The sequence below is a fragment of the Penicillium soppii genome, assembly GCF_028829465.1.
Source record: "Penicillium soppii strain IBT 18220 chromosome Unknown utg000001l, whole genome shotgun sequence".
Taxonomy (NCBI): domain Eukaryota; kingdom Fungi; phylum Ascomycota; class Eurotiomycetes; order Eurotiales; family Aspergillaceae; genus Penicillium; species Penicillium soppii.
In genome coordinates this window covers 159,397-175,887 of record NW_026643231.1, presented here as the reverse complement: position 1 = coordinate 175,887, position 16,491 = coordinate 159,397, and the positions used below count along the sequence as shown (strand labels likewise).

The 16,491-nt window shown below is 47.7% G+C and overlaps 6 protein-coding genes across 6 annotated transcripts; 3 read left to right on the top strand and 3 right to left on the bottom strand.

The window, feature by feature from the left end:
• Positions 1 to 923: 923 nt before the first annotated feature.
• On the bottom strand, positions 924 to 2,036 carry N7529_000045 (Kelch repeat-containing protein; the record flags this gene model as incomplete). The annotated part of the gene is made up of 1 exon (XM_057235576.1): positions 924 to 2,036. One exon carries the CDS (start codon positions 2,034 to 2,036, stop codon positions 924 to 926), a length of 1,113 nt encoding a protein of 370 aa, XP_057102379.1.
• Positions 2,037 to 2,235: 199 nt separating this feature from the next.
• On the bottom strand, positions 2,236 to 2,641 carry N7529_000044 (uncharacterized protein; the record flags this gene model as incomplete). The annotated part of the gene is made up of 2 exons (XM_057235575.1): positions 2,236 to 2,375; positions 2,401 to 2,641. 2 exons carry the CDS (start codon positions 2,639 to 2,641, stop codon positions 2,236 to 2,238), a joined length of 381 nt encoding a protein of 126 aa, XP_057102378.1.
• Positions 2,642 to 3,121: 480 nt separating this feature from the next.
• Positions 3,122 to 5,182, top strand: N7529_000043 (L-ascorbate oxidase; the record flags this gene model as incomplete). Its single annotated transcript, XM_057235574.1, has 6 exons — positions 3,122 to 3,124; positions 3,335 to 3,409; positions 3,465 to 3,709; positions 3,790 to 4,212; positions 4,254 to 4,901; positions 4,969 to 5,182. The coding sequence occupies 6 exons, from the start codon at positions 3,122 to 3,124 to the stop codon at positions 5,180 to 5,182; spliced, it is 1,608 nt and encodes a 535-aa protein (XP_057102377.1).
• A 1,557-nt stretch (positions 5,183 to 6,739) lies between these two features.
• Positions 6,740 to 8,816, top strand: N7529_000042 (3-hydroxybenzoate 4-monooxygenase; the record flags this gene model as incomplete). The annotated part of the gene is made up of 5 exons (XM_057235573.1): positions 6,740 to 7,261; positions 7,314 to 8,219; positions 8,269 to 8,470; positions 8,497 to 8,613; positions 8,665 to 8,816. The coding sequence occupies 5 exons, from the start codon at positions 6,740 to 6,742 to the stop codon at positions 8,814 to 8,816; spliced, it is 1,899 nt and encodes a 632-aa protein (XP_057102376.1).
• Positions 8,817 to 10,312: 1,496 nt separating this feature from the next.
• N7529_000041 (FAD-dependent oxidoreductase) lies at positions 10,313 to 11,569 on the top strand (the record flags this gene model as incomplete). Its single annotated transcript, XM_057235572.1, has 3 exons — positions 10,313 to 10,318; positions 10,372 to 10,926; positions 10,979 to 11,569. Coding segments are annotated over 3 exons (1,152 nt in total), but the record flags the coding sequence as incomplete, so codon positions are not given.
• Positions 11,570 to 12,385: 816 nt separating this feature from the next.
• Positions 12,386 to 15,924, bottom strand: N7529_000040 (uncharacterized protein; the record flags this gene model as incomplete). Its single annotated transcript, XM_057235571.1, has 4 exons — positions 12,386 to 12,967; positions 13,016 to 14,080; positions 14,132 to 14,254; positions 14,302 to 15,924. The coding sequence occupies 4 exons, from the start codon at positions 15,922 to 15,924 to the stop codon at positions 12,386 to 12,388; spliced, it is 3,393 nt and encodes a 1,130-aa protein (XP_057102374.1).
• Positions 15,925 to 16,491: the final 567 nt, after the last annotated feature.

Sequence of the window (16,491 nt, the reverse complement as noted above, 5' to 3'; positions counted from 1 at the left end):
TGGCGCGAGGTTTTCCAATATAATGTCGTAGTCTTGGACTGATGCACGTTGGCGTAGCCTCGCTGCTTTTTGGTGGGCGCAAATTTTCCGAGAGTGTTCGTTTGGTTCTAGTTCTTCACGGGTGCGTGCGACCAGTTACTCGTAATCGTCAATGATTGCTGTGTTCCTATCTGTCACGGTACCTTTGTCACTGATCGACAATGGATCACCGGAAGGATTTTTCGAGTGGAGTCTATGAAGAAATGGTGGCTGTTCCCTTGTATTTCCTTTCTTTAAGGATAGGTGTTCGACTGTATATACATACTACTGATTGATCCAATTGACTAGGAAGCATCTCCGCTCAACCTTACCATATATCGTACCGGATCACTCACTGCTCTTACAGTATCCGAACTATGGCCGTCGAGCCACGTCATTGTTTGCCCTCAGTAAAGTGATGCTAAGTATACTGCTTGGGCTCGAGTGTCGGTAAAAAAAGTGTAGATTGGGGCTTGTGATGACATAGTATCTTCCAAGGTTAGTTGACGTAATTCTGCATCGCTTATCCTACAGACATAAAAGGGGTCGTGACTACCATAGGCTTCTAAATTTCCATGGAATCGGTAAAGCCTGTTGTTATCACGGATGGATGACAAAGTATCAGATGCAGAAAGGCCTTCGCGCTGAATTTGTCGTCTGTTCGACCTCAAGTAGTCACCAGGATAGATGGAACTCAGAGAGAGCGGTTGAAGTAGGTCAATGTACGGTAATACTCCCTTGCATTCTTGACTACGGTTTGTCTCCGTGAGGAGGGGGAGTACATGAGTTGTCAATGGCATCAAAATTGTCTTCCCAAGATTTTGTGATGACACTTAATTGATGAATATGAAAAACACAGCCAGCTCGACATTGAGACAATTCATTCCAGGCATGCGAACGGGTTATTATCTCTTGAACAGCATCCAGGGTAAGTCAATAATAACTTGGTATACAATAACCATCAAATTCATGCTCTTCTCTCCCGAGTCCTGGATAGGAGGTTTGAATGTCTGAACAACTGGTGTCAAAGTCGCCCCCGTCACAGTTCCTCCGCCTGGAATCACAATCTCACCCTCGTATACCACAGCATCAGACCCGTGAATTGGTAGAGGCATGTCTGCATAGTTGATCCAAGTATTCTTCGCGGCATCATAAGCCTGCATCTCAGGGAAAACGGCAGTGGGAGTACGGCGGTCGCCTTCTCCGCCTGCCGTGAACATCTGAGAACCGATAGTAGCAGAAGCGACTCCTCCACGCGCAATAGGCATGGGTTCATACGCTGTCGACCATTGATGAGAGGTGAGGTTGAATCCAAACACTGTGGAGACTACGTTTTTGTTCCCAAACGCTCGTCCCCCCAATATATACAGCATATCCTGATAGATTCCTTTACCAGCGTGGTCACGTGGAGCAGGCAGATCCGGCAGGATCGCCCACTTTTGGGTTCTCACGTTGTACGATGTGAATCGGGACACGGTTCCTTCCTGATCATAGGTAATGTTTGTGTATGCAAGTCCTCCAGGGAGATAAATGGTGTCATCAACAGCCAAAGTCGCTGCACTGCCAATTTCTCGTCCTTCGGGCATGCCAGGCAATACGGTCCACTCGTCGGTGGCAGGATCATAGACGGCTGACTTGCCAGTCGCATTCCAGTACGTTTCATCGACTGCTTCCAAGCCTCCAAGATAGTAGATCTTGTCATCGACGACGGCGACATTGGCATGATTTAGAGCCGCAGGCATGGAAGCCATCTCTGTCCAAGTGCCGGTTGTCATGCTGTATTTCTGGACGATATTGGTGGTAGCGTATTCCTTGCCATCCCACGGCAGAATGCCGCCAAGTACATAGATCTCGCTGCCAACCAGGACCGCTGCGTGCTCTTGGCGAGGGTATTCCAAGCCATCGCGCATGATGCTCGGCAGTGTTGACCATCTACCAGAAAGAGGCGTCTCGCAGGTTGGCAGACCGTCACAGCCAAAAGCCAGAAGCAGAAGCGCTGTAATGACTGTCGAAAGCATCTTTGCGGTATGACAGGAGTTCAAGAAGCACCAATTAAGCAGTGTATAAGTTTCACGCTTATGATTGTCAACTATGAGCGCACAGAGCCAGCGGCGTGCTTAGCGCTAGGTTTAGGAGGCCGGGCCAGCAATGCCTTTGATGTGGAGATGTCGTTGAGGAATTGATGGAGCATCTAGTAAATGATCTGCTCGCATTCTACTAGTCCACGAGGTTGATCACTGGTGGAAGATCGGACAGTAGCATCATTCGATGTTGTTGGGGCATGGTAGGGTAGTGTTGCCGCCAAGTACCGAAGTCCGAGGGATCACCGACAAGACGTTGCAAGATATCGTCATACACTGAACTCGACATCGATAATCTCACAGCTCCACTCGACATGCCGACCCAGGTATAAGATAAGACACATTGCTTGACCGGGGAGGGTCCATAATCTCTGATAACCGGATAGCCGAAGTGATTCAGTGTTGTAAGAAGTTGGATCCGAAACCACTAGGCCTGCCAAGAGCACTCCCGGCTTTCGAGGTTGCATCGATGACCCAATCTTACCGCGATCGGCTTTGGACGGATCATAAGTTGTGATTCCCTTCGCAGCACGTGGGGGCATATTCGTCCTTATCGCGGTCGTGCCAAGGTTGGAAACCACCGATCGACCATTGAACCCCTGCCGAGAAACGCAAACGCCATACGACCGTCGACTGATGTCATATCTAAACCCTGTCGGAACTGTCCACACAGAAGTCTCAAACTCATTGAGGGGTGGTCGAACTATTTGCGACGTGGGCTAGTGGTTCCTCAATCGATTTAATTCGTGCTCCGTAGAATTGGATGACCAGGAAAAACTTAGTTTCGTCTGGCATCTGAATCTGCTTTGGTCTGCCACATACAGGGGCTTTATTCGTTCTGAATATTACAGATCGAGTCATGTCCCCAATTTTTGAAGTCTGCATAGCGTTGACAGCTCTTTGGTCGACAGCCGCCTCGCAGTATACAACTCATGGTTCCGATTTCCAACCTGATCACATACTCCGAGTGTCTGAGCAAGTGTTTCCTATAGCTTGTGTGACCCGACCCAGCACGTTAGTCAATGGTTAGTCTAGCTTCCATTTCCCTCATAGTCGCCCCGAGTCAAGCTCATGAATCATCAACAGGAACTTCACCAGGCCCAGCCATCTACCTGAGGGAAGATCAACCCACTTGGGTGAGAGTATACAATGATCTAGAATCAAAGAATACTACCATTGTATTGACAAATCTCCTTGAACTATGAGACCAGTATCAACTGACGATATTCCAACAGCACTGGCATGGTCTAAGTCAGTCCACTGCTCCATTCTCCGATGGTTCACCTCAGGCAAGCCAATGGCCCATCAAGGTGAGTTCGTTCAGAGGCCGGAATGGAAGAAAACATTCACTGATCAGACATAAAGCCGGGAGAATATTTCGACTACGAAATCAGGCCAAACATCGGTGAGGCTGGAACACATTTCTACCATTCCCATGTTGGGTTCCAAGCAGTTTCTGCAGCAGGACCTCTCATTGTTGAAGAAAAGCACGGTAAATCGCCACCTTTTATGTACGATGAAGAACGGATCATGTTCATTTCCGAGCTTTACAACAAAACCGACTCGATGACGGAGACTGAGCTGCTCAGGCCCTATGATGTGGTCCGATGGTTAGTCGCAACTTATGCCGTCAACCCATGGTCGAACAGCGTGAAAACTGATCTCTGAATGTTTTGCTCACATTTCTCAGGACTGGCGACCCCTCGACAATACTGATGAATGGGAATAGTTTCCATGGTATGAGTGCGCATGAGACAGATACGCCTGAGCCATGGGTTATGCCAGATCCATCCCTCGTGTCAAGCTGTGGCCCTGAAATGATTCAAGTTGATCCCGACAAGACATATCGCATGCGAATAATTGGTGGGCCAGCTCTGAACCTCGTGACCTTGGGGTTCGAAGACCACCAAGAGCTGTCGGTCATGGCTGCAGATGGGAAATACACCAAGCTGGCAAAAACGGAACGCATCCAGATTGCCTCTGGCCAACGCTTCGATTTCCTTCTCCACACGAAGACGGAGGACGAGCTACGACGTCTTGGAAAAAGTGCTTTCTGGATCCAGATGGAGTCACGCTATCGACCTATGAACGTCTCTTCTTACGCGCTACTCTCGTATAACACTACCATTTATCCTGCCTTCAACCAAAATACAGACTTGGTGCCTCCCAAAAAAAGCCTCTGAGCCTGCCGAACAAGGTTTACGACTGGCTGGAGTATGTTCTTGAGCCTTGGGAACCCAACGGGTTTCCAAGCGCCGATAAGGTGAACCGGACGGTGGTCCTGACATCGCTCCAGTTGATCGCGAAGGAGGGGGTGTATGCGGCTGTATCGAACCACACTTGGACCGAGACCAATCAACACAGGGGAAACACTCCATTCTGGAAACAGGAGCACCAGGAAGGGACCCCATATCTAGTTGACATCTTCAGGCGCGGGGACAAAGCAATACCGGATTACGAGACCACGGTGCAGAAGCATGGGGGTTGGGATCCAGGTCTCAACGTGTACGTAGCCAAGCTTGGCGAGGTCATCGATATTGTCATGGTCAACCAGCCAAATGGTCTGGCTATCGGCTTCGACCTTCATCCATGGCATATTCACGGCGGCCACATCTATGATCTTGGCAGCGGGCCTGGCACCTACAACGCGACAGCTAACGAGGAGAAGTTGAAGGGTTACAATCCCGTGATAAGAGACACGACCATGCTTTATAAATACACTCCGGGCCAGTATTTGGGCGAAAATAAGAATTTTACGAACCAAGGATGGCGGGCTTGGCGATTACATGTTCAGGATCCTGGGTAGGTCTCCTTCACTCGCGTTTTGTGAAAAGTTATTGTGTGCTGACACCGCGGTCTTTCGCTCCAGGGTGTGGATGGTACACTGCCACACACTTCAGCATATGATCATGGGAATGCAGACTGTGTGGGTAATGGGCAATGCATCAGAGATCACGCGTGGAGTATCGCCGGGTTCTGTGGAAGGCTATCTAAATTACGGAGGTGATGCATATGGGAATGCTAGCTACGATCCCCACGTGCAACATCATTTCGAAAGTGGGTTGCAACAGATCCTCCAATAAAGAGAGAAGATGTCAACAGGATTAGAAGAATGCAAGGAGATACCTGAGGGCTACCACCCTAGTGAGAATATAATTCTAATCTATGTAGTCATGTCAAAAGATCGAGAGTGTTTAATTGAACCTTCTGGAAGTTATAGAGTACCTTGGAAAATGAATCACAGTGAGTTCTATTGTTATCGATTCCTGATTGATTTAATTAATCGGCTCGTAATTTACTCTTGTACAGAAACAGGATTCGGCTCTACGACCCAGACCGAGCAAAGACGATGACACTGTTTTCAAGATAAGAAGGGTCGCAAAAGGAGAGTATAATCCCACACATGAAGGTACCAGCCATGCGTGTCGTCATGCCTGGAATGCTGAAGTAGAGGCATGATACAGAACAATGCGGAGGGGAGAAAGCCTCCGGTGTCGAGCATGAATTACCTGAAAAGCTCAAAGCCTGGGCTTCGTGGTAGTAGCTAGCGAGGTCTTAACAGAGACGGAGTAGTTAGTTAATTATGTATTAGGGGCCCTCAAGTTTCAGGCGCCATAGGGGTGGTGTTACTGTTTTGAGTTTCCGGCCGGGTCTGATTCTAGTCTGTGCCTGTTTCGGAAGTCGCACTGGGCATTAGGGCTTGCCGATTCTTGATGTAGATCTGGTCTTAGCTTACTTCAATTCTTAGCAGAGTTTCCCTTGGATGTTTCTATAAGCTAGTCTAGCACATGGGGAAAATACAACGAGATAGGTGGCTTCTGTTAGCCTTAGTGGCCTAAATTCACGGGGTACGCCAGGCGGATGACATCTGTGGCGTCCTCGAATGAAAGCAACAGATCAAATAGGCCAGCCCATGTCTTCAACACTAACCCGGCAGCCGGGTTTAGTCATGCCATGAAAGTTTCGGTCTCGAAAGTGTGGCAGTTACATCACCACAAAATCTGTGGATCGCCGCGTCTCGGAAGCTCGGAAAATCAGTAATGTGTCGGACATGCATAAAATTTATTTCCGGACTCAGTAGGGGTACTGATATCAGAACTGATATCCGATACGTCGGAGTCAGCCATGCAGCAGTCTTTGTCGGCCTCATCTCCCAGCTGGCATACAGACAGCTCAACGTTTAGTATGGATAACGGGTTGCCTCTGCCGACTAGTTCTCGATGAATCCACCAGTTCAACTAGTATCTTTGGCGTTACTCCCACATGGATGAATTCAGAGCGATGTAGTACTGTACCGAGGATCCGCTTCCGCCAGGCACGCTGGAACCATCTCTGCATCGAGAGGCTCTTTGGAGATCTCTCATACAATACCGTATCTACCGGCTAAATTCGGAAAACATGGTACCCTACAGAACAGTCGGCAGGCGTAGACCTGTCTGTTCACTGATATCTTTGCTCGGCATTTAGATTTAGTTTGGATAGGGCAAACAATGCAAAGATCAGTCGTCAGCCAAGTATGGAGTTGTCTGCAACAAAGTGAACGTAATCATCAGCACAAGCCCTTGCTCTCAAATTTTCCCATAAGTCTACGAAAAAGTATCGCAGCGATTTCCTTTTAGTAGCACCCAAATCGCGACATAATGAGTTCGAAATTCGACGTTGTCATCTGTGGCAGCGGCACCGCTGGGTTCGCAGCGGCGACATGGCTGGCACGATACGGAGTTCGTTGCAAGATCGTGGAGGCTCGATCTGGGCCACTGAATGTTGGGCAAGCAGATGGCATCCAAGTACGATCTGTGGAGATTTTCGAAAGTTTCGACATGGCCGAGGAACTGCTCAGAGAAGCCTATCACAACATCGAAGTGGCCTTTTGGGGCTACGACCCTACAAAAAGTGGAATGGGCATCGTGCGCAAACGAAGTGCGCACGCCACGACCCCGGGTCTGTCGCATATGCCTCGCGTTATCTTGAACCAAGCACGGTTCAATGGTATGTGGTTGGAAGCTATGAGGCGGCTAAATCGGCAGGAAGTTGACTACGGACACAAGGTGATGAAAGTCACGGTTGATGAAGAGAAAGCCATGGACCCAGAAGCTCATCCGGTGACCATTGTGACTGAGAAAGATGGTAAAGAGGACGTGTTTGAAGCTAAGTATTGCTTGGTATATTGCAATGTGCCCTGCTGTTAGTAACACTCGAAGTAACAATTTTTAGGGAAGCGATGGAGCCCATAGTGCTGTCCGTAAGTCTTTGGGCTTCAATATGGTCGGAGAAACTTCCGACTCTATTTGGGGCGTGATGGATGTCTTTCCACGAACCGACTTCCCCGACATCCGGAAACAATGTATAATACAATCTGACGCCGGCAGCATCATTACCATACCTCGAGAAGGTGGCTCCATGGTTCGAGTCTATGTAGAACTCGCGTCGGGAACCAGAGCGAAAGAGGTAACACTTGAACATATACAAAATGCTTCGCGTCAAGTCTTTCAACCGTATACGCTCGATTTTGCAGATGTATGCTGGTGGTCAGCCTATCCTATTGGGCAGCGTATCGCGGACCATTTCTCCAAAGCCAATCGCGTATTTCTCACGGGAGATGCTTGCCACACGCATTCTCCGAAGGCAGGCCAAGGCATGAACGTCAGCTTGCAGGATGGATACAATCTTGGCTGGAAATTAGCCTCCGTCCTCAAAGGCCATGCTGGACCTGAACTGCTCGAGACTTATGTCCTGGAACGGCAGAAGGTAGCAGATGTGCTCATTAACTGGGATAAAGTCTGGGCGAAACAGATGTCCTCGATAACCAAAGAGGATGGCGGTGTCGTTGATGCTAATGGCAAGATTGACTTCAGCGAAGTCTTTGTGAAAGCAGAGGCTTTCACAGCCGGACTGACTGTCACCTACGATGATTCCATCATAACTCAGGCCGAAGGCAGCAATCAGCAAGCGGCCACCAATCTCAAAGTTGGGATGCGACTTCAGGGTGTCCAGGTGGTTCGATTCTGCGATGCAAAAGTAATGAAGTCGGTGAATGCTCTACCTTCTGATGGGCGGTGGAGAATCATAGTCTTTCCAGGAGACATTCGACAGCAATTAGCCTCTACAAAGCTAAACCAAGTGAGTTATGCCTCGACCGAAAGCACGTGTGTTCTAACATATAGCCCAGCTTGGAACATACCTGTTCTCAAAGCATGGTCCGATTCAGAAATACCTACCTCCCGGCGCGGACATCGACAGCTTGATCGAGGTCATTGTAATTCTTTCTGGCGACAGACTTGAAATTCAACAAGAACAGATACCAGATGCTTTTTGGCCTGCAACCGGCAAATACAGGATGAGGGGCAAGGATGGCTCTTATTTTACCAATGGTTTAGCTTGCTAATCACAAAACTAGACTTACACAAAATCTACATTGATGACGAAAGTTATCATAACGGCCACGGTCATGCATACGAGTTTTATGGAATCGACCCTGGACAGGGAGCAGTTACCATTGTCCGCCCAGATCAATGTAAGTATACTTGGCTCGGTTCCTTTCAGACTCAATATTGACCCGTTGCAGATGTTTCGAAGGTCCTTGATATGGAAAACCATGAAGCGATTAGTACTTTCTTCGACAGATTTTTACAGAAAAAAGGACAGACAAACCGCTCGCTGACGGATCAGATGAATGGATCGTTGAACGAGCATGTGGAAGGTTACACGAGCGGATAAGTCAACGCATATACGAATGGCCACGTAAATGGACATGTGAATGGTTACGTTGAAGAATGAGGAAGGATGTTAAAGATGTTAAACCTGGATGTATCCCTTCTCCCGTATGTGTTAGAAACTTGCGTCATACACCAAGGTCTTGACTACCTATGTAATATCGAAGGCGACGCTACTTGGCAACAAAGGTATTCCATCTTGTCATAAATGTGAGAGTGTATCTTCCCGGGTTGTCGACAGTATTGACATCCACAATCTCTACGACTCTAGGCCCAGCGAAGCCCAAAAATGCCCTCGAAGCCTACTAGGTACACCTGGCATGTGCTGTGACTGGGACGGATCTAGAGATTCGTGGTGTACCGATTTCTGGCAGGCGACGGGGAAGGGATTGGGTACATGAGTTGTCACTGGCACCAGTACTCATTGTAAACTAACAGACAACCATCCTTGTTCCTAAGCATATCAATATTTCGTCGGGCCTCGATTTCTTGTTGTAACATTTCTGCCGGATCCTTAACATAACTCGATTTAACGTGAGGGATTTTCATATAGTGTCCGTATGTGATTGGATGTATTCGGAGCCATGAGAAAGAGAAGGAGACTGGCTTGATATGCAAGGTGGGGATAGTGGGGGAGGGTATGTGTATCAAGTTTACAGCTAGTCTAAATAAGGTAATGCTTTCGTGAAGTTCGGGTTCCTCGGTTCTGATTAAGTTAGCAATATTGTTAGCCGAGTGTCATGGAGCGGGGGTGACTGATTCAGTGACTCAGTTTCGTAATTCGCAGACTTATGTGGATCACACAAGATTTTCCGGCCCTCCCCGTCTGGTCCGTGCGTGTAAGCGGGTAGCGGGTCGGGCAGGGTCGGCCGGCTACGGGCACGCCAAGTGGAGAAGTCTGTCCAGCCAAAATCGAAGATCTAGGTGTCATAGGCTGCTCTATACTGTCTATATTCTGTGGAGGAGGGGCACCTTCCCCAAGCTGAGTTACTTGCTTCATTCTTTCGGTAGCACTTCTCAAGCACAAAGGACGTTCGCTTGTAAGAATCTCGTTGCTTTTAGCCCCTCTTGTTGACAAAACTCAATATCATGACCGCCAACGGGTTTGAGTATCCCCGATTCTGTTTAAAGTATGGCTAGTCGATGATGACGTGCATTCCCGAGTCCGTATTGCCGAGAAGATAAATGGAAATCTGGCGTAATCGCCGATAAGCGAACCAATGAACAAGAGGTTTTGTCGGGAGAATTGCATATGCGAATACTACGGAGTACATGGAATACCTGCTGTCCGTGACGCCAGCCAACAGTTGCATAAGGGTCAAGTATGACGCTTGGTATTTGCCTCAAGTTTCCGCGTTCATATCGGGGAGCTGGTTCCAGAAAGCGCATAAATGTAAACTGCAGACCATGGTGATATCACCCCTCCAAATCGTGAAGTAAAGCGATCAGTTCGTGTGACGCTGTACACACCAATCATTTGATATCAACCTGCCACTTGCCATGCATGTAAGTCACTTTCCCCTTCCACACATAGGCAGTAATGACCTTTTTGTATCAAGGTCATCGTCGTTGGAGCCGGCCCTTGTGGCTTTTCCTTGAGCTTGGTTCTAGCTCGGGCTGGTATACACGTGACACTGCTCGACAAAGCAGACGGGGTAGGTTCTCAGCCACGGGCTGCACACATCTTTGCTCCTGGTATACAAATACTCAGGCGTGCTGGAGCCTTGGGAGACGTTCGGCGTGCTGGTTTTGTCCCCAAGGATTGGACATTTCGCAAGGCTGATGGCACACCGATCGTGACCATTGAGGACTTTGCACCATCGAAGAGTCCAGATGCTACGACTGTATTGCCCATAGACACTCTAGGAAAGATTCTATGGTCCCATGCGCAGAAAAATGACAACATTTCTGTGGGATGGGGTTGTGAGGTTCTGGATGTTGTACAAGACGAAGACTCTGCATGGGTATCAGTCCGTGAGAATGGTGGAACTGAGAGGATAATCAAAGCGGACTTTGTGTGTGGCTGTGATGGAGCGTCTAGCCAAGTACGTAAGTCGCTGTTTGGCGGGGATTTTCGCGGGAAGACCTGGAACGACCAGATGGTTGCAACAAACGTAGGTGGAGACTTGAGAACTCGAACTCGAATATTTTGCTAAACGCACCCAGATCTACTTTCCATTCGACGAATGGGGTTATGATGATCTTAACACCTTCATTGATCCCAAGGACTGGCATATTGTTGCTCGCCTGACGAAGGATGGACTTTGGCGTGTCTCATACCGAGAAGATGGTAGCAAAACTTTACGTGAAGTTCTTGAGGATCACCCAGCCCGTTTCGAGCAATTGCTTCCCGGCCACCCCAAGCCTGAGGATTATACTATTCTCAACATAAGTCCATATCGACTACATCAACGATCCGCGGAGAAATACCGAGTTGGCCGTATCTGTTTGGCAGCCGATGCTGCGCATCTCTGCAATCCTTGGGGTGGCTTAGGTCTTACAGGAGGCTTTGCAGATGCGATAGGATTATCCGAGTGCCTCATAGGTGTCCATATGGGTCGGGCGGATCAGAGCATTTTGGACAAGTACGACGAGGTGCGTAGATCCATTTACAAGAATTTCACGGACCCGATCTCAACGAGCAACTTCATGCGAGTGTCAACTTCGGATCCGGAGACGATCCTTGAGAAGGACCCAGTCCTGGCCACTTTTGCTCGTATGCATGATGATTCTAAGTTTAGGGACGATTTTGACAGGGTATGTTTACATTCAAATAGATCTGTTGACTCAGTCTCACTCATCGCAGCACATTTACGGGATTCTTCATGACTTTACTCAATACTACAGTACTGGCGAATGACAAGCATCACTCTTTCAGAGTGAGGTTATATGAAAATCGGTGGTTTAGTGATTATGTATCTGGAATTAAAGAATCTTTCTGACCTGGCTTTCTTTCTGGGCTTTACTGCCGTAAATGACAGAGCATTGTTGTGGGACAAAAAGCTCACTGATAGAGGGGTGTTTTCTTTCTGAGATCCTGGCCTGTATAAAAATGCGACTATTTATATATAATACTGTGCCGGATATTTTCGGCATCTCAAGGTAGCCGTCTAACCATTACTAATAAGCGGAACCGCTCGTTAGTAATCAGCCCTTTGGTCTGGAAAGACGGCTAATGCCTAGAAATAGAGCCCTGAGAATTGAAGTACTTCTCATAGGTATATTCATCATAATACCTATTTATGACCGTAAATGATAGAGTAATGTTGTGGGACAAATACCTTACTAGTAGAGGTGTGGCCTTTCTTTCTAAGAGCCTGACTTGTACGGCAGTGCGACTATCCATACATGATACCGTATCAGGTATTTTTGGCGTCTCATGATAGTGCCTAGAAACAGAGCCCTAAGATTAAAGTTCTTCTTGTAGAAACATTCATCATAATACCTAGGCAGGAATAATACAGGAATACCCTCGTAAGTGAAGTAAGTCATGGAATCACTCTTCAACATCTCATGAATCCTCAATATCATTTTGTGAAACCGAAAATGTATTTCACGAAAAATCTGCCAATCTCAGTCTTTCCTGGTTTTATAAGCACAATTGAGGAGATTCTTGACTTCCTGATCTCCAATTCCACCAATAGGCTCAAAGTGATGTGATATAGCCATCCGAGAATCTTTCTTCCAGGCCACCCGACATGTAGGGGTAGCCATGGGCTTCGTCGACCTTATACCAAGGCCGAGCTGACTTCGGTGCATAAGTTGATCGCCTCCAGGACGGGAATGAGCTAGCGATATAGTCAGAGCATCAATTAGGTGTCGCTCATTGAGAAAGTAATAACCGCTCCTCTTCAAATTTTTCATGAGAGCTTCGCTCTTCACTGCCATACCAATGCTTCCCATGAAACCAATGTCAATGACCGAAGCTGGAAGATTCTGGCCATGACGATAGTTGACAAATGCGTCTAAGAACGAGTTTGCCGCGTTGTAGTTCCCCTGTCCCCATTGACCTGTGATGCCACAGATCGAAGAGAAAAGCAAGAAAAAGTCTAGGTCCGCAGAAAGGGTAGCGTGATGGAGGTTCCAAGTGCCTTGAACCTTTGGCTGTACACTACTTTGCCACTCATTGAATGTCATCTGTGACATTAAGTTGTCCTGCGAAGCCATTTAGCAAAATTTCACATCAAAGGTAGATATATTCACCCGCATAACAGCTGACATCTGAACGACGCCAGCAATTGGGGTCGTCGCTTGCTTGATGGCTTCCTCTACATCTGGCAGGCTTGTGATACTGCCCACAAATGGTGTGACTGTACATCCTTGGGCTCGAAGTCCGTCAAAAAAAGGCGTAGTCTCAGGCCCTTCCTTCGCAGAGCGAGAAAAGAAAATGATTTCTCGAGCTCCATTTTCTACCATCCATGTCGATATCATCCGGCCGAGTCCCCCCAGTCCTCCAACTAGTAGGTAGCAGCAGTTGGATCGAAAATGGACAGATGCAGGGACCACAGCGGTCATAGGGCTGACGTTTTGAGAGCTAACGTTGTGTTCAACAGGGCGGGCTGCTAGATTAGCATACTCTGCTTCAGCTGTTGTCCATTGTAGCCTTGGTATCTTGATTTCTCCATCAACAATCGCGTATTCGTAGTCATGGTCGAGGTCTTTCGACTTGACGCGACGGCTGAGGCCTTCGTATATTTTGAGGAGCGATTTGCTCAAGCTGGCATTCATTGTGCGCTTCGGATCCAATTCCACCGTGGTAATGTCCTTTTTGAATTCAGATCTGATGGTTCTCATCAGGCCGAGTATCATTGATGAGTTAGGATTCTTGCAATAGATCTGGGCACTTGGAGTAACCCAGATCATTTTGCCTTTCATGCCTGAGACAAGCTTCACAAATTTAGACAGTTCAGCTTCTGTGATGTTGTACAGATATGGCTCATCGAAGTCGACAAATACCATAGTGTCTCGGTTAGGTGGTATGTCGTCATATATCGTTCTTTTCACGCACTTTATGTTGTGGTTCCCGAAGGTCTTCTCAACTTCGCGAATGAGAGGAAGATGATATGCGGGACCGACAACCGTAATTTCCGACGAAATTTCGGGAACAGATTCATTCAGCCTCGCGAAAACTTTGGGTGCTGAGGTCGATTTGTTATCCTGGCCGTCAAATACGAAATCATTCTCTATCAGTGCCGCATACACATCTTCAAAGGCGGACTTGGTTTTAGGACCAGTTGAAGCATTTGAAGACTCTTTGGTCAAGTAATCCTAGAGATCATTATCAGCATTATATTTCTTGCGATGTCATGTTCCACATACCTTTAGCACCAATAACCATTCTGGTTCTGGAACGCCCTCGAGCAGTACTAGATGTCCTCGAGGATGGATAAGTTGTTTGAGCTTTTTTGCACCACTTGGTGCATTGCTCGCCAATGCTGCAAACTGAATGTATGTTAGCGAAAGCCCTTTTGAATTTTCGCTACTCTTACGTCTGTAATGATTATGAGATCATAGGTTCCTGCCTTCAATCCTTGATCTTCAATGCTTTTCTCGGCGTTGAAAAAGAGCGACTGAACATCACCGCTTTCCCTTGGACTCTCCTTTCGGTTGGTTGTAGCATCCAGTGACGTCGAAGCGGACAGGTATGAGGAATATAACGGCTCATCAAATTGTGTTCGAAGACCCTTCAGCACTAGATTTGTGCTGTCTTTTGGGCCACTTCCGAGTTCGAGGACTTTCAGCTTGGGGTTCTTATGAGCTAGGAGCCGAAGTAATTCGCACAGCGTCCCACTGTTCCGGATGAGTGGATGCAATTGATCAAGTAGGAGCTGTCTCTCGCTGTCGCTTTTCGAGAACGGAGTATTGTCTGTGAGACACCTTTCCAATGCAAGACCGAAGGAGGACTGTTCTGTTCCACTTATTTGAGTCTTGAGCAATTCAATAAGCTTGGTACGGCTGCTGGGCTCGCACTCGACAAAAGGAGATACATCGGGTACTAGTCCGAATCTTCCCTTTCTCCTGGTGCCAAGTATCTTCAGAATCCTCTTCGAGTATGGTTGGCTGTGTGCGCCAATATCCTCTGACCGCAGAGCAAAGAGTAGAGCTAAGCGCTCGAGGGCAACAGTTGAGTCTAGATCAGACTGAAACGATGCCAAAAGATCATTCAAGCTGTGGTAAGTTGAATCAATGTCCCAATTGATAAAGGAAAACAGCTTGCTGTCTGATTGTTGTTCCAGGTCAGGGATGGCGGTGATTTTGCACTGTCCACTGAGGATTGGAAGACCACTTTCATTCACAGCAGAAAATCTGTACGTCGAATCCTGAGGGTGACCTGGGCTGACCACTCCGTTCACTTTAAGCTTGCTCCAAGCGTCGTTGGAAACGACAAGGTGCTGGATCGATGTTATAGCAGACAAATCGGCCAATAGCCGACCTTGGCCTTTGCAAGCTGCGATCATCGAGACTTGCAAACAGTGGTCGATGAAGACTGGATGAGCGACAGAATCCGTTGCATCGAGCATTGGCATAACCTTGGCACTCGCTTTGTTTTCTGTGAAGGCTGCCGAGATATCGCGGAGGCCTCGCTGTGAGGCGCCATACTTGATGCCACGATCTGCTATCATTTCATACCAGTAGTCTGAACTGACCGGCCTGTGGGAACCTTCATTAAAAGTAAGATCTTGCAGCATTTCTGTGTCGAGAACGGCCTCCCGTGCTACCAGACCGGTACACAGCTCTATCGATTGGCCTGCATTGTGGGAAGCAATCTCGATCTCATACCACTGTTTGTTCTCCTCATTCAGGCCATGTTGTCGAAGCTTCGTGTGAAGTTCAAGTTTGTCGTCGGAATCGAAAACCAGAGCAGAGGTAATGGAGAGATTTTTCACAGAGAAGAATTCCAACTTTGACTCTGACAGCTGCCGCACACATTCACCGGCTATCGCCACGTATCCAGCAACTGGAAACGTCTTGCTGCAGAATATCAATTGGTCACAGAGCCATGGATCATCTTCCAACTTGAGAAAGCTCGTCCATGATAGTTCATTGTCACTGCTTTGAGGGGCTCTTGAGCCAAGAAGTCTCTGACTCGGCCGTTTCTGTGCTTGATGCATGTCCAGGTTTAAGATCCTTTGTCTGAGATTGTCGTTACCATTCCGATTGCTATGTCCGATATATGCGCTTACTTGAAGGCTGAGCTTCAGCGTAAGACTTCTCAACGTTCCCGCTGACATATGCTAGCTTCGGCTTCTAGTTGTCTCGTCGGGCTCTGTTCAACGTTCCCGTCCCGGTTAACTGTTCCAGCAGATTAACCGAAGCGGCATCGCGCCATAACCATCCCTGCAAGCCACAAACTTTAATAGACTTTCAACAACCGTTCATTAGGCAAAGCGAGATTTCGCCTCTTATCGGAATTTCGGAATTTGACAAGCTGTACCTTTTCGCATGTTTTGTTCGGTAGTAGAGCAGCCGAGGTGCGAATAGCCTTATCGTATCCGCCGTAATCCCGATACAAGCATGGTCGCCTAAACGATTTAGACTACCCTAGAATGTTACATGTCACATTTACCGGCTATCGGATTTTCTACGTTCATATCAACATGGAAAACAGGTCTGATACCAGTAAGAGGTTTGGCTACAGGGCTTAACTACGTATTGATGTCACAGAGTGTTAAGACTGC